Source organism: Acipenser ruthenus, chromosome 9, assembly GCF_902713425.1.
Source record: "Acipenser ruthenus chromosome 9, fAciRut3.2 maternal haplotype, whole genome shotgun sequence".
Classification (NCBI taxonomy): domain Eukaryota; kingdom Metazoa; phylum Chordata; class Actinopteri; order Acipenseriformes; family Acipenseridae; genus Acipenser; species Acipenser ruthenus.
This window is the reverse complement of record NC_081197.1, coordinates 35669385-35681652: the sequence shown is the minus strand read 5'-3', so window position 1 is coordinate 35681652 and position 12268 is coordinate 35669385. Positions and strand designations below refer to the sequence as shown.

General features: G+C 36.9%; 1 protein-coding gene across 1 annotated transcript; it reads left to right on the top strand.

Moving 5' to 3' along the window:
• The first annotated feature begins 139 nt into the window (after window positions 1-139).
• Window positions 140-4346, top strand: LOC117405487 (inhibitor of growth protein 1-like). Its single transcript, XM_034008581.3, has 2 exons — window positions 140-701; window positions 3025-4346. Exons 1-2 carry the CDS (start codon window positions 566-568, stop codon window positions 3723-3725), a joined length of 837 nt encoding a protein of 278 aa, XP_033864472.1. The 5' UTR covers window positions 140-565; the 3' UTR covers window positions 3726-4346.
• Window positions 4347-12268: the final 7922 nt, after the last annotated feature.

Below are 12268 nucleotides of genomic sequence, written 5' to 3'. Positions count from 1 at the left end.
ATTACTTTCAAAAATGTTCAATGCAAGGTGGGTTGCTCCTGGGCCCATTTTTAGAGCCATTTAAGAAAATGTTGTTGACATAATCCACGATCGAGCTGCCTGGTATTCAATGCTGTGCTGCCAGGATAAGAGGAGACTCTCTTCATGAATATTCATAGCATGTAGAAGCAGCGCCTGCGCACCGCGCCATCGAGTGTTTCCCAAGTGTTTGAAACTGGTATTTGGTTTTCCACGTTGGACCAAGTGTAACAGCAATACACATTGATCGCTGTGTTTCTTACCAGAGGAGAGAGGGGGATTGAACAAAAAGGATTAATACTGTGTTATGCTTCTCAGAAGACATCTACGTTTATTTCAAATATACATTTGTTTCTTTTTTTCTGCGTTCAAGCGAGAGGAGTCTAGCGTAACCAACCCCAGACTGTCTCTGACAGCCATTCACTCTGCTGCTGAACTGAGGAGAAGGAGATATTTCGGTCTCATTTTTCAATATCTGATTACCAAATGTAGTTTTACTAGCGTCTTTTTTGTATTCCTTTGTGTTTTGTGAAGAAGAAGAAAAAAAATGCTGAGCCCTACGAATGGGGATCCGCTCCACGTTGTTAACTATGTGGAGGACTATTTGGACTCGATCGAGTCTTTGCCTTTAGACATGCAGAGAAACGTCTCTTTGATGAGGGAAACTGACGCTAAATATCAAGGTAAGATATTAGTTTAATTTGGTTTAATATGATGTTTTCTTGTGCCATTCCCTGGCAGCCTTCTGATCTTCTCTAGCGTCAGAACCACGGGGCAGAACAAAAGATGATCACCTTTTAAACAGTCAAATGAGAGAAAACTCATTCTTAGAAAGACCCCGGGCATGTAAACTTTATTTGGCAAAATATTTATTTGAGATGCAGTTGTATTATAAGGTCTTTAACAACAAAGTGGAGATTAGACTGAAGCACAACAACATTTAGGAATGTACAATATTCATGATGGCTGTGTTGACTGTGTAGTAAATGGTGTTTGTAGTGGTGGGCAGGGTTTTTCTTTCTCTTTAAAAAGGGATTAGTTAGCAAATTCAAAACGGTTCGCATGTCTGGAGATGTCGACGTTTGTTTATCGTCATTTAGTACCCTAACTAGCCGTTATTCAAAATAAAACCTGATGTATACTGTTCACGCTTTAGTTTCAAGCAGCTAGGTCGTTATTTTTAAAGTTTAAAGGGAATTAATTTTACAAACATTTGTTGATTTGTGTTAAATAATAAACAATAACTAGAAAAAAACGACGTTTAAAAAAATACCGTGTGAAGGGAAACAAAGTCAAAGGATCATTGAGCTTGTCGCGGCAGTGACACACCATCAAGATTGTGCTGTTAAAACTACACGAAAATAAAGCTGTTAACTGCGTGGGGCTGTAAAAAAAAAAATAAAAACAAAAAAAAAACCTCCAGGAAGGTCTTGTTCTGGGTTCTTTTTCTTTTAAAATGCAACGTATGTTCGTGTACAGACAAGTTGTGTTTGTTTATTTCGTTACCGATTAGTTCAGCACTTATCCCGTTTGTAATATTTAAAATGTGTTTAAATGATTGAATTATCGAACGTTTATTTGTTAACTTAACGTTTTATGTATTGACCGGGTAATTTCGTAAAATGTAATAGTATTTCATTTCTCTAACTAGAAACCCTTCTCCTTTTTTGAAAGCGCCCACCGCGCTTGGCTACAACTGCGTCTTCTTCCATTTAATATACACCGGACGTATTTGCATATCAATTTTAGCCACGCCCTTGTACAATACTGATTGGTCTAAAACTGTAACCGGGTCCGCTTTTTGTTGTTTTCCTGTGCCCGATTGGTTTAGTTTTTAATGGTTTCAGTTTGGTTCCTGCCTACAATACGTCAGTTTAGGGAGAAGCATTGAGGGCTTTGCTCTGCTTTAGTCCCTGGTTGGTAGTTTATTGTACTAGGAGGCGGTGTTTGATTGTTACTCGATTGTTGATTGGATAATGTGAGTGCCAATCACAAGTATACCCTAGCCTTTTAGGTATAAGAACAATGCTTAATATTCCGGGCGGGCAGTGATGTAAACCATTCAAGAGAAAGAAGCTTCTTGAAATAGAGGCAATGTTGTCGTTCTTATTGTGCATTAGTTATAATCTAAATGGCATATTTGTCGCACTAAATATTGCCCATAGGTATTTTTCTTTCACAATTAAACACGAAAGCTATTCTTTTTTTGTGTCACTTTCATATTTTAGATCATGTGCGACAAGGAATCCACAGCATTACGTCAAATTAGAATAGTCGCAAGATAATAATAATAATTATTTTTTAATATGGCATTTATTTATTTAGCAAAGTTGAATGGTGTGCATTGTTCTGGAACTGCGTGTGTTGTGTAATAAATAAAAAAGGAACATTATTCCCAGGAAGTGTTGGCTTATATTACCACTAATTGTCTTAACACAACAAACGGAAGAGGTAGATGATATTGTAGGCGCGGATAATTGACCTGCCGCGCCTAACAATATTACGGCATTAGGATAAATAAAACAAATGGATTATTTTGTCTGACAATCACAAGCAACTCTGATTTATTTGACATAATGTTTTGCTTCACTCTTTCTTGCACCGTATTAGATGCATATTTTATACGTGCTATTTCTGACTTTGCCTCCATTGTTATCTATATGAGCCCGTGTGAGTTTGTACAGTAATCCTGGGGGTCTTCACAAAGAATGTAATTTACATGATTTCATTAAATAATAAAACATCTAAAGGACATTGATTAGCTCAAGTAATTGAGTGTCAGATTCTTATGAGTATAAGAATGTAGGGAATATGTACTGTCCAATAAAGCTATACATTTTATTGATTTAAACTTTATTTTTGTTTACCATTTAAACATTTCAACTTTTTTTATGTAGGTCATGGTGATAGACTTTTTCCTGATACCGATGGCTCTAATTCTATTCATACTGCCGTGCCAGGGAATATGTATGTGACTGACTGGCACACTTGTTTTCCTTCTTGCAGAGATTTTAAAGGAGCTAGATGAGAATTACGAGAAGCACAAGAAAGAGACAGACCCGGTGCAGAAGAAGAGACTGCTGCAAAGCATCCAGAGAGCGCTGATCCGCAGCCAGGAGCTGGGGGACGAGAAGATCCAGATAGTGAGTCAGATGGTGGAGCAGGTGGAGAACCGAACCCGGCAGGTGGACAGTCATGTGGAACTCTTTGAGACTTGCCAGGAGCCCATCGAAAGCACAGTCACCCCAGGAAAAACCAGCCAAGAGAAATCCAGAAACGAGACTGTGAGCACAAACGAGAAGCCCAGCAATAAGAGATCCAGACGGCAGAGGAACAATGAAAATCGGGAGAACGCATCCAACAATCACGAGGAGGAGATCACAACGGGAACGCCCAAGGAGAAGAAAGCAAAAACGTCCAAGAAGAAGAAGCGATCAAAGGCCAAGGCGGAGAGAGAGGCTTCCCCCGCAGACCTACCCATTGACCCCAACGAGCCAACCTACTGCCTGTGTAACCAGGTCTCTTACGGGGAAATGATCGGCTGTGATAACGACGAGTGTCCGATTGAGTGGTTCCACTTCTCTTGCGTGGCACTTAACCATAAACCCAAGGGTAAATGGTACTGCCCCAAGTGCAGAGGGGAGAATGAGAAAACAATGGACAAATCTCTTGAGAAATCAAAAAAAGAAAGGGCTTACAACAGGTAGTTTCATCCCAATCCAAGGTAGTCTTTACAGAGTGTAAAAGAAACATATTTATGATGAGGGTCATCATTCATTTGAAGTGCAAGGATTGTTACAATTTCAATTCTAAGTGTGGTAGGGGTAGATCTTTATTCAGAGGCATATTTGAAAGTGCTGAATGGGTCTAGCCCTACCTGCCTGCTGTTAAAGATTGGTCAGATCACGATGAAAGAGATGTGGCGTTACTCAGTTGACCTAAACAGCAGCTGTATTGAATGTACCAAATAGCTAAAGAACTAACTTTAAAGGATTCTGCGCAACTGGAATATTTGAATGTGGAAAATATTTCATTACCACTGCTGTTTAGGTCACTTGGTCAATCTGCAGTGTTCATTTACATCAATTAAACTAGCAATGGGAGGCACCATAACATTTTTCTCAGCAGTTTTCAGATTTACAAATCAGTAATGCCACTATTATTGAACTTACACTCATTTCCTTTCCTACTTGCAAAAAAAGTGTATCTCTGGGTTTGTGTTTTGAAACATGCTAAAGTGTGTTTTTTTTTTAAATTCACTAAATGGTTTAAACTGTTGCTGTATTTAATGTGCCAGTATTCATCTAGTCATATATATATATATATATATATATATATATATATATATATATATATATATATATATATATATATATATATATATATATATTCTCCAAAGCATATTGTCTTTCAAAAAGACAATTTATACAAGTACCTAGTAATGGGTATCAATACTGCCTTTATTTGAGTAAATGAAGATATTTGTACTATCTTATCCACCTTAAACCATTGGACCACATCAGTAAAGTTATAAAAATGATTTGCGTTCAAGGAAATACCCCCCCCCCATTGGCACAAACAATGCAGCAATGATTTATTTGAGGTCAAAAGTCTGGTTAAATATAGCATTTTTGTACTTACCTTGCACACACAGGTTTTTGTTTTGTTTTAATGTAAATATATGAAAGCCAACTGGTCATCTAAAAAATTAAAATAGTACCTAAGAATACAAATGTTTTCTGGTATATCTTGTTTTTTTAAAAAAAAAAAAGAAAATATTTAATGTGAAATTGCACTTCCTGTATTGAAAATCTAATTGGCAACATTGTAATTGTGTTACTGTACAGGTGTAATACCAATATTAAATAGAACAAATGAACAGCTACATATTTGAATTTGTCAAAGTGCTTGATTACACTAAAGGGCATTGGAAATGTTCAAGTCTCCTTTTACGATTGAATTTTTCAGAAATATTGTACCTTATGAATCCATTAAGCGTTCATGTCCGATGCAGGAGGTGACGTGGCGACACAACAAAAGGTATGGCTAATTATCTGCAGGTAATGGCTGCTGCAGAGTTGGGGTCACTTGTGGTGTCCCAGCACCCAGAGAATTTTAATGGTTATTCAAGCTGCTGTTGACCAGTCAAAATCCATCTTTACAATCTGCATTGTTATGCTTGATTGCATGATGCGTTTGTTTAGTGATTTACTTGCTGAATTTAGCATTACCTCTTGGGGGGTGTTTCTATGCATCTCTATTGATTCCTTGTTCACTGCCACTCAAGTATAAATTGCTTGTAATTCCGGGACTGTAGTTTTCACACACTTTAAACTATGCAGGTATATGATAATCTCCTATTCAAAATGGTTGCCTGGCAGCCATCTTGTAGGTTTTGTTTCTGGTAGTATCTTCAAAATGGCTGAGTGAGATTTCCCAGACATATAGTACTGCGGATTTTATTCATTATGACAGTCATGTTGCCCCTTTTTATGTACTTGTTTGGAGTACTAGCCTGTAAAATTTCGATGCACAGGTGCCACTGGGTTGGGAATAGCACTTGTTAGCCTAGTTTTCTTGATCGTCACATTTGTTGGGCATTATTTTAAAATCATGCAGTGGTACCAATTGCCCTACATATTTTTATTGTGTAGAGTTGATGCTGTTTATTATATTAACCTTTTATATACAAACACTAGGTTTCAAGACCTCCAAGGCCTCTTCTTTTGTTATAAGTGGTAGTTTTAAATTGTTATTAACATTGTCAGTAATAATAGTTCTGTTTCACTTTTGTAGTAAGTTTCAGGTTTTATGAAAATGTACCTTTGGCAATGCTATCAGTGGTAAGAGACAAAGACATAGTGGTATAGATGACCCAAAACTGCATTTTCATTCAAGGTATTACCCCTCACATTCCCCACCCGTGGGAATGCAAGGAGGCCATGTGGTCCAGTGGTTAAAGAAAAGGGCTTGTAACCAGGAGGTCCCTGGTTCAAATCCCCCCTCAGCCACTGACTCATTGTGTGACCCTGAGCAAGTCACTTAACCTCCTTGTGCTTTGTCTTTCGGGTGAGACGTAATTGTAAGTGACTCTGCAGCTGATGCATAGTTCACACATCCTAGTCTCTGTAAGTCGCCTTGGATAAAGGCATCTGCTAAATAAACAAATAATATAAATAAGTAACATAATCTTTGGGAAAGTCTAGTCAGAAGTAGTCTTTAATAAATATAAAAAACACTTGTTTATTAAGGGTATTTTGTCATTTTTTTATTTACAAGTGCTGACAAATTTGATATAACCAGTGCAAAATCTGTACAACTTCAAACGTATATACAGCAAGTACATAAAAAGTGTTCATACAAATATTATAGCCCACAACACAGCTGGACTCATTTTTGTCATTGGCTTGGTCTTTACAGTAAAAATGATAGCATACAGAGAGAAAAAGGATAGCATACTAACAGAACGCAGTAAGAACACAGGTGGCATGCTTGAAGTGTTTTGTACCTGCCTTTCATTTACACAGTAAATAAAAATTCTCCTTCAAACAATGTTTCACACAGACAGACTTGGATGTACAAACCTGTACAGATTTATTAATGCGCACTCCCTCTAAGAAAATCAAGTACAGCTACAAGGAAAGTTCTGCAGACAAGTTATAACTAATCAACTGGGTGGCACAAGTTTTCTAATGTGTGCATGCTCACATGAGTGATCTTTTGAGTGTGTGATGCAGCTTGTGTCCATACACAGAAGCACAATTCTAAGGGGCAAAGTTCTAAGACTTAGTTTAGTGTTCTTGAAAAATAACTTGGTCAGCTGTCTCTCCAGCTTTGCTCTACTATTGCTGAAACCCGCTTTTCGTATATTCTCTTTTGTTTTCTAGCAGCTTGTTATGCAGTTTGAAGAACATACCGCTTTCCGCACTAAAATGGATAACGATTTCAGATTTGTATATTAAAATTTGTTGACAAATCAGCAACAGTGCAATAGACATCACTGGTTCACTTGACATGGAATGGATCTAAGGTTGAAGTACCTACATACATGTTTTACAGACTATTTATTTAATCTAAAAGCCAAGTTGTTGTATATTTAGATCTGAAAGAGGTTTGATCTGGAACTTCTGTGCTCAGATAAGACTGAAATCAAGATACTGAATTGTTTTGATGAAAGACCATTTAACTTATGAATAACAACATAAATAAGGATTGCTTACCAAAACAAATCAAACTGACAGCACTAACCTTCAAAAAATAAAATATAAAATTACAGAAATTAAACGTTTTAAAGTTTCATATTTAAAATGTTATATCCCTAAAGGTACTGCTTTATGTGCTACAGCTTACAAGTAAGTAATAACATACCATTTGGGTGAAACATTCAAAAACATGAAACCTACATTACTTTAAAAATACGCTTACACGGGCAGTAATTCAATTCATTGGTATTTTATTAGAAATGACAGACTTTACACATTAAAAGCATGATGTTGATAAACAATATGGTTTGCTGATCAATAGAAATACAAATTTAAAACTTTTCCAGGATCTGCATAAGAAAGTACCAGTGAGTGGCCTCCCATAAAAATGTAGGACATCCAATCCTCAACACTTAAAAGGTTCATTATGCATATGACCATTGAATCTCAGCTTTAATTCTGGCTTAAATAGGCCTAAATAGCCAAATAAATTAACAGAAACAAATCCTTACATCCTAATCAATATATATGTATGTCGTGGATAAAAAGCATTAGGCTGAGTTTTATGGACTCTACTTTATAAATTCATACCTGACTTGCTTTTACAGTTCAAACCCACTCTGCTATGGAACATAAATATTATCCTTTCTGACATAATTACAATTTATTTAATTTATGTAATTTTTTTAAATTTATTTATAACTTTCTCTCTCCATAAAGAAATCCTCATTTACAAGAGGGCACTGAGGTGCTGCAGTATATACTCTGGTGGATAAAATGAACCACTAAAGTCTATAATTATAGAAATGCAAAATACATCTGGAAAGAATATTTTGGAAAAGGAATCCACAATGAGGCCTGGAATATTATACAACAGTAAGTTTAAGTAAGACAATGCACAATAAGGAGGGAATCCAAAACAAAGTTGAACTCCATTTTGGAATGTCATCATGAACAAATTAATTTCTGTGAGATACAGTCCATTTACCTCAAAGTATGCACAACGCAATCTCTCTCCACAATCTACAGTATCTAAAGAAAACGAATATATCTTTTTTCTTTTTACCAGAAAGGGATAATTGTTTATCAATGCCTTCTAACTTGTTCATAGGTGGCATTGAAGTTGCAAATTCAAAATTAGCGCGACCTATATGATGAAAAGTTAATGAACATAAACATGAATAGTTTAATGAACATTGGAACGTGGCCTTAAGACCTAGATGTCATGAGATTAGTTAATAAGGTGATAACATCATGATAGTGTATATCAAAATGACTAATTTACAGTATTTATTTATTTATTGCATTTATATAACGTTTATATAAACGTATAGCAAAGCACTGTACAGTACATAGCAGAAAAAACGAACCACAATACATTTGTATAGCATGTCACACATATAACTGACACAATCAGACCATTTAAATAAATAACAAATAACAGTAAAAAACATAATAATAATAATAATAATAATAATAATAATAATAATAATAATAATAATAATACAAAAGCAGCAATTTTAAAAAGTTACATTAAAAACCCACTAAGTGGGTAGTTAAAATCACTGCTTCAGAAAGCATGTTAATAAATATTTCTATAAAAAAGAACTGACCAATGCGTCTTCATTTACTCGACTATCACGCCATTCCACAGCATGATGTTGTTTTCTGAGGGTGCTCCACTCACACCAACAGGAGGATCTTCTTGTAACCTTAAATAAAGATACAGCAACACTTACAGATCATGTCCGATCTTACACGAAAAATATGAATCCTTGGTCTCTGTTATTTACAAAATGTTTCCATTGTTTCTCCCTCAGTGAATTCTACATCAGAACCTTTTGACAGCGAAATTTGCAGCCCATTCCTGCCTTGCCACTAGGTCACTCGTTTTAGCAAAAGACACGTTTCTGCTATGCTTGTGGCGCTGGGGGGGCTGGGGGGTGGCAATAAACCGCACTCAGACTTGGAATGTTTCAGAAACACTTAACGATGAAACACATTACCAACACATAACAATAAGTCTATATACGCCGTGTGTACTTTATACGTTGAAACACATTACCAACACATAACAATAAGTCTATATACGCCGTTGTGTACTTTATACGTTTTCTAACAGCACCAGTAGTACTAATTATTATTGTTATATTTACCCATAAGGCGTCGGTAGAACTAACGATTTATGGTGTCGACATTGCTAGATGGTGGCCATGTTTGTCAGCGTCAGTATCATAAAAATACAGCTGCTGTGAAAAACAGCCAAGCCACCCGCTTATATAACAAAATACAACCAGACTACATCACTTTTAATCCCTAACTTATTAAATAATAACAGCTACACCCATTCCCTCCCACTCGTCCTCCCTCTGCCCTAAGGAAATAACTCAAGCCGAATTTGAGAGAAAGACAAAAATGGAAAATCACGACTCTGTCACTGTAAAGAAAAAACGGGGGCGGCGAGCTTAATAGGAAAACGTCGTCTTCCAAAAAATGCGCCAATACATTTTTAATTACATTTACTCAAGGATTAACGTTTCAAATAAAATATGCTACTTTTGACGTCCCGCAGCACGAAAGTGCAATTTCACAACACACATTGAACATCTCTCTTCTGGGGGCAAGTTAAGGTCAGTCACCAAAGAGGCGGGTCGTGGTTAGTTGCTCATGTGGTTCAAGAGCAGGGCTGTCCCTCTTTAATGTTCCTGGCTTTGTGACTGTATCGGCTGGCTACATGTGACTAACACACGTTATAAATAGGAGACGGTAAGTACGACAGGAGAGTGATACAATGGTGTGTTTGAGGAGGTATTTGGAATTGGTACTGAACCGGTTATCTGTCATCGGAATTGGACATTTGATTCAGATCCTGGTTCCCAAACTATATAAGGGGGAGTGTTATATACATATAAACAGGTCCTACAGTTCTACATCAGCATAAAAAACAATTAGAAAGACCACAACATTCACGGAGCAAAAAATAAGTCAAACTTAACTCATCACAGCCGCGATCAGTCAGTCGTCCAAAACTTTTCATAAAAACTGTGAACGAGTCAATTACAGTTATCAACTGTATTTTTGACAGAAATGTATTCGATCATTTTTTTTAATGGTTTTACGTTTTTTTTAATAATCAGTCGGAGCGGTTTTGCAAGTATGCCGTCAAATTTTCCACAACGGGATGGTCATTCCTTTTGCGTCGTTGTGGTGCGCAGGTTCTGTCTTCTGTCTCCACTGTCAATGCTGAATGTCCTGTGAATGATAAATATTCCAAAAACAAAAAAAATTACTATGTATAGGTTGTAATGCAGCCATTTAAGTGAATGTGCAAATTATTATTATTATTATTATTATTATTATTATTATTATTATTATTATTATTATTATTATTATTGTCAGTATAATCATCTATCAGATACCATAAAATTATACTCTTTTGATGACTAAAAAATGCATTCAATGAGAAAATGTTGCTGTATAGATTTGGAAGCCCCGGGATTCTTTTGCGACTTTTGTAAATTAAACTGTAAATTAACTAAGCTTTGTGTGACGTAAAGAATTATTTTGACCACTTTGTGTTGGAAATATGTCTAAACAAAGCAATGAAACCTGCTCCCTGTACTGCATATGTGGTAGTAGAAATTGCATGGTCTTCGCATTTTTGCATGCTTTGGTTTTCTTAGCGGTCAAGCCACTCTGCTTCCGCACCAAACTCCCCTTACTACAACCAACAGACTGTTACACAGTTTCTTTCTGTGTACCAAGCACCAACACATTAATCCACTGCAACCAATCGCTATTCGATCTAATTGCATCTGAAATCTCGGTGTTAACTGGTATGAAACTCGATACACCTGTGTATCCGACCTCCCCAAGATGGCCGCACCAATCGGATTCTATACCTAATATATGCGCCATCTTGTGACGTCACCTCCGTCAGCCACCTTAGCGCCTCCGCCTGTCGGGAGGCCAGTTTTTCCACCATAGCTCTCCCTTCACGCTGTTGCAACACACACACGTGTCCTTGATGATTATGCATACCATTTTTAACGAATTGAGATACCGTGCCCTTTAAGTTCAGCTTCCTGAAGGACTGTCCCACCTCCTCAAATTGCATCACTTCAATGTCTATTTCAATGGATCTAGACGCCGGTGGATCTAAATACCGCCTCTTTTAAGTAAATAATAAAGGTCACAAAGGTGATTCTGTACAACTGTTTCTATCAATTGAACAAACTACTGGGCTTCTTAGTGAAACGTCAGTAGATCGGACTAGTCATGGGGATCATGGGGATCTAGAAAGAATAGGGCCATTCTTTTTGGGGGATCAACATCGGTTGTGTACAACTACCTTACCATACTATACAGGGATAGGACATTCTCAGGTGCCATAAACAATCCTGTTTTTTGTCTGTTAAGTGTAAGTATTGTATTACATTGAAATCTGCAGGACTTAAATAGTCTGGGCTAAGTGCAAGAACGTGCACCAAAGTTGACATCGTTTTTTGCAGTGCCTGCATAGGACATCCGTTCTATAGAAGGTACTGTAAAACAGCTGTAGGGGACAAGAATATTTCCTAGTGAAGTCATCAGCTTGGGCTCCAAGAGTTGCCATGTAAGAATGCATCCACTGTATTGCCGGTCTGCTCTATACAGTATTACAAGGTAAACACTTGTTTTTGTATTTTCAGATCTCAGTGGCAAGCATCAAGGACAGTGTTAAAACTGGTCTGTGGATGTCGGTGCGTGTTTGATCCTGTATTGCTGCCTCAAGGGGGTTGGTTGTGTATGGAGATGTAAAAAGGACACACCTGCAGATTCCGAAGATCATTGCTGAGAAGGCTGTACCATCACTGTCCTTGTCACTTCTAAAATAGTTATCATATAATTCAGATACACTGTATATGTTTTAATAAAATATGTTTAGGGTCTGATTGGAGCAAAAAAACTTACACTGAACAGGGATGGAAACACAACTCCCATTGCATAGCAGTTTGATCCACTCCTGGTTTTACTATGAGTTTAATAAGACATACACTGTGGCTAAT

Bases quoted from the DNA above. Each gene is read 5' to 3' on its own strand.
- LOC117405487 (XM_034008581.3), top strand. From the start codon at position 566: ATGCTGAGCCCTACGAATGGGGATCCGCTCCACGTTGTTAACTATGTG. The intron at 702-3,024 runs GTAAGATATTAG...TCCTTCTTGCAG, and splicing joins AACTGACGCTAAATATCAAG to AGATTTTAAAGGAGCTAGAT.